Source organism: Martes martes, assembly GCF_963455335.1.
Source record: "Martes martes genome assembly, chromosome: 16".
Classification (NCBI taxonomy): domain Eukaryota; kingdom Metazoa; phylum Chordata; class Mammalia; order Carnivora; family Mustelidae; genus Martes; species Martes martes.
The window spans coordinates 32,984,483-32,988,504 of NC_137904.1; the positions used below are offsets into that span (position 1 = coordinate 32,984,483).

General features: G+C 43.1%; 1 protein-coding gene across 1 annotated transcript; it reads right to left on the bottom strand.

The window, feature by feature from the left end:
• Positions 1-2,828: 2,828 nt before the first annotated feature.
• LOC308357484 (olfactory receptor 4D1-like) lies at positions 2,829-3,764 on the bottom strand (the record flags this gene model as incomplete). The annotated part of the gene is made up of 1 exon (XM_080827060.1): positions 2,829-3,764. The coding sequence occupies one exon, from the start codon at positions 3,762-3,764 to the stop codon at positions 2,829-2,831; it is 936 nt and encodes a 311-aa protein (XP_080683186.1).
• Positions 3,765-4,022: the final 258 nt, after the last annotated feature.

Below are 4,022 nucleotides of genomic sequence, written 5' to 3' on the forward strand. Positions count from 1 at the left end.
CAAAAGGGGGTACCGCTCAACAAATTCAGTTCAAAACTGAGTATCTCGTGTTGGGGAATGATCACGTGTAAGATACATCTGAGGAAATGTCTCCCATTTCTCTCCTTTAGGTCAATGTTATAAATTATAATTAGCATTTCTATGCTTCCTACCATCCTTAGAATTGAATTCCGGATCACGTAAAAGTAAAATTTTCATAAATTAAGAAAGGAACTCAAGATAACTTTTTATTTATTTTATTTTATTTTTTTAAAGATTTTATTTATTTCTTGAACAGACAGAGATCACAATTAGGCAGAGAGGCAGGCAGAGAGAGAGAGAGGAGGAAGCAGGCTCCTTGCTGAGCAGAGAGCCTAATGCAGGGCTTGATCTCAAGACACTGGGATATTATGTTAGTTATGTTATGTTATGTTATGTTATGTTATGTTATGTTAGTCACCATACAATACATCATTGCTTTTTGATGTAGTGTTTCAAGATTCATTGTTTACATATAACACCCAGTGCTCCATGCAATACATGTCCTCCTTAATACCCACCATCAGGCCCACACATGTCTATGCTGCCCAGAGCAATCTTTCAGTGCCATCCTGATCAAAACACCAATGGCATTTTTCAAAGTACTGGAACAAACAATCCTAAAATTTATATGGAAAGAGAAAAGACCCCGGATTGCCAAGGAAATGTTGAAAAAGAAAAACAAAGCTGGGGGCATCATGTTTCCTGATTTCAAGGTTTACTACAAATCTGTGATCACCAAGACAGCATGGTACTGGCACAAAAACAGACACATAGACTGATGGAACAGAGTAGAGAGCCCAGATATGGACCCTCAACCCTATGGTCAAATAATCTTCGACAAAGCAGGAAAAAATATCCAGTGGAAAAAAAGGCACTCTTCAATAAATGGTGCTGGGAAAACTGGACAGCTATGTATAGAAGAATGAAACTCGACCATTTTCTTATACCATACACAGAGATAAACTCAAAATGGATGAAAGACCTCAACGTGAGACAGGAATCCATCAAAATCCTAGAGGAGAACTTAGGCAGTAACGTCTTCAACATTGGCCATAGCAACTTCGTTCAAGGCACATCTCCAAAGGCAAGGGAAACAAAAGTGAAAATGAACTTTTGGGACTTCATCATGATAAAAAGCTTGTTCACACAAAGGAAACAGTCAACAAAACAAAGAGGCAAAACAAATTCGCTAATGACACTATAGACAAAGGGCTGATAGCCAAGATCTATAAAGGACCTCTCAAACTCAAGATGCCTTTTAAAAAATTGAAGCAGTAAATGACTTCTGATCATTTTAAATGGAATCAAGAGATTGAAAGGACACAGGAAAACTGACAACCATCAGTGAATGCAAATACCTAGCTGAGTAAAGTTACAGAAGTCCATAGATAAAGAAAGAAGAGTAAAAGCAGGGAGCAGAAAAGATTGTGGTTATTCCAGAATTAAGATGAGATTGTTCACCAGTCATCACAGATATTCATCCACAGCTGAGAACTCTCCAGGTTTTCACTCGTGTCTGTGGGAAACCTTGAATTTCACGTCCCACCCACAGCCTTGCCTCTAAACTTGGAGTCAGAGGAACCAAGTCCTGGCCAAGCTCTGCCACTTACTTGCTGTTCACCACTGAGCAGGTCACCTCTCCCTGAGCTCTCTCATTGTTAAAATGTTTAATATAATAATAATATATCCACTGTCCATCTTATGAGGAAGAGATTAAAGTGAGAATGTGCCAGAGCACCTGGGTCATTCAGTCATTTGAGGATCTGGCCCTTTGATTTCAGGTCCGGTCATGATCTTGGGGTCCTCCTCAGCAGGGAGTCTGGCTTGAGATTCTCCCTCTCCATCTCCCTCTGTCCCTTCCCCGGACACAGTCTCTCTCTCTCTCTCTCTCTCTCTCTCAAATAAATAAATAAATTTTTAAAAAGTAAAAGTGAGAAAGTACCTAAAATAATACCAAACATAAGAGTAGGTACACAAATATTGGTTTAATGTCAAATGTCACACTCTATAAAGACTTTCCTCTATTTTTCACATGGTAAAACAAAAGTTCATATGGAAAAATTGTCTTTTAAAGTCAAGATTATTTCTTTAATTAGGCTGCACACAGGACTTGAACTCACTTCCTGAGATCAAGACCAGAGCTGTTATCAAGAGTTGGACACCTAAACGACTGAACTGCGCAGGTGCCCCTAGTCAAGACATTTAAAAAAAGTTTTTTTTATAAACATATAATGTATTTTTATCTCCAGTTGTATAGGTCTGTGAATCGCCAGGTTTACACACTTCACAGCACTCACCATAGCATATATGGTCCCCAATGTCCATAACCCAACCCCACCCCCCTCTCTCAGCCCCCTCCCCCCAGCAACCCTCAGTTTGTTCTGCGAGATTAAGAGTCTCTTATGGTTTGTCTCCCTCCCAATCCCATCTTGTTTCATTTATTCTTTTCCTATCCCCAAACCCCCCATGTTGCATCTCCACTTCCTCATACCAGGGAGATCATATGATAGTTGTCTTTCTCCGACTGACTTATTTCGCCAAGCATAATACCCACTAGTTCCATCCACGTCGTTGCAAATGCCAAGATTTCATTTCTTTTGATGGCTGCATAGTATTCCAGTGTGTGTGTGTGTGTGTGTGTGTGTGTGTGTGTGTGTGTGTATGTATATATACCACATCTTCTTTATCCATTCATCTGTTGATGGACATCTAGGTTCTTTCCATAGTTTGTCTATTGTGGACATTGCTGCTATAAACATTTGGGTGCATGTGCCCCTTCAGATCACTCTAGTCAAGACATTTTAAGCTCACTCCCTGTTACATATCATGAGGCGCTTGCGTAATCTCTTCATGGCTGCCTGCATCTCCTGATTCCTCAGCGTGTAGATCATGGGGTTGAGCATGGGGGTCATAACTGTGTAGCTGATGGATAAAGTCTTATCCAAGGAAAAGGTACTGAAAGGCCTGGAGTAGACAGAAATACAGGGAATGAAGATCATAGACACGACAATGATGTGGGTGGTGCAGGTGGAAGCTGCCTTCTTCCTTGCTTGACCTGAGTGGGACCTCAGCATCACCAGGATGACCGTGTAAGATACCAGAAGGAGAAGGAACCAGATGAGGACCAGCATTCCACTGTTGGAGATCATGAGGAACTCCAGGAGGGAGGTGTCCGTGCAGGCAAGTCTCAGCACTTGGGGGACATCACAGTAGAAGTTATCCAGGATGTTGGGGCCACAGAAAGGCAATGGGAGCATCAGAGCCAGCTGGACAATGGAGTGAACAAATCCCCCTACCCAAGTAGCCACCACCAACCCCACACAGAGCTGAGTGTTCATGATGGTGACGTAGTGGAGGGGCCGGGAGATGGCTATGTAGCGGTCAAAGGCCATCACTGAGAGGAAGAAGACAGTCCCACCACCAAAAAGGTGAACAAAAAAGATCTGGGCCATGCAGCCCTGGTAGGAGATGGTCTTCTTCTCAGAGAGAAAGTCCACCAGCATCTTTGGGGCAGTGACAGAGGAGAAACAGAGGTCTAAGACAGCCAGATTTCGGAGCAGAAAGTACATGGGAGTGTGGAGCCGGGTGTCTGAGGTCACTGTGACCATGATGAGGAGGTTTCCCACGACAGTGGTGGTGTAGACAAACAGGAACACCAGGAACAGGAAGAGCTGGAGCTCTGGAGTCTCTGAGAACCCCAGAAAGACAAACTCTGATACCCACGTGAGGTTCCCTGGCTCCATGGCACCCTCTCCATCCTCCTAAAGAAAAGGAATCATAGATACAGATGCATGGAGTCACTTTAAGTGCTCATTCGGGGCTCCAGCTGAGTTGTGCGGGTCCAGAGGACGGAGTCTCACGTGCAGACCATATCACCAGGTGCTATTATTAATGGGCTTGTCAGCAGACAGCTGACAAGCTAGTGCTGTCATATACATTCGTGAGATATCTTAAAGCCATCCAGAGACATATGCAACCTGCCTTTCAAAGATTCCATGGGA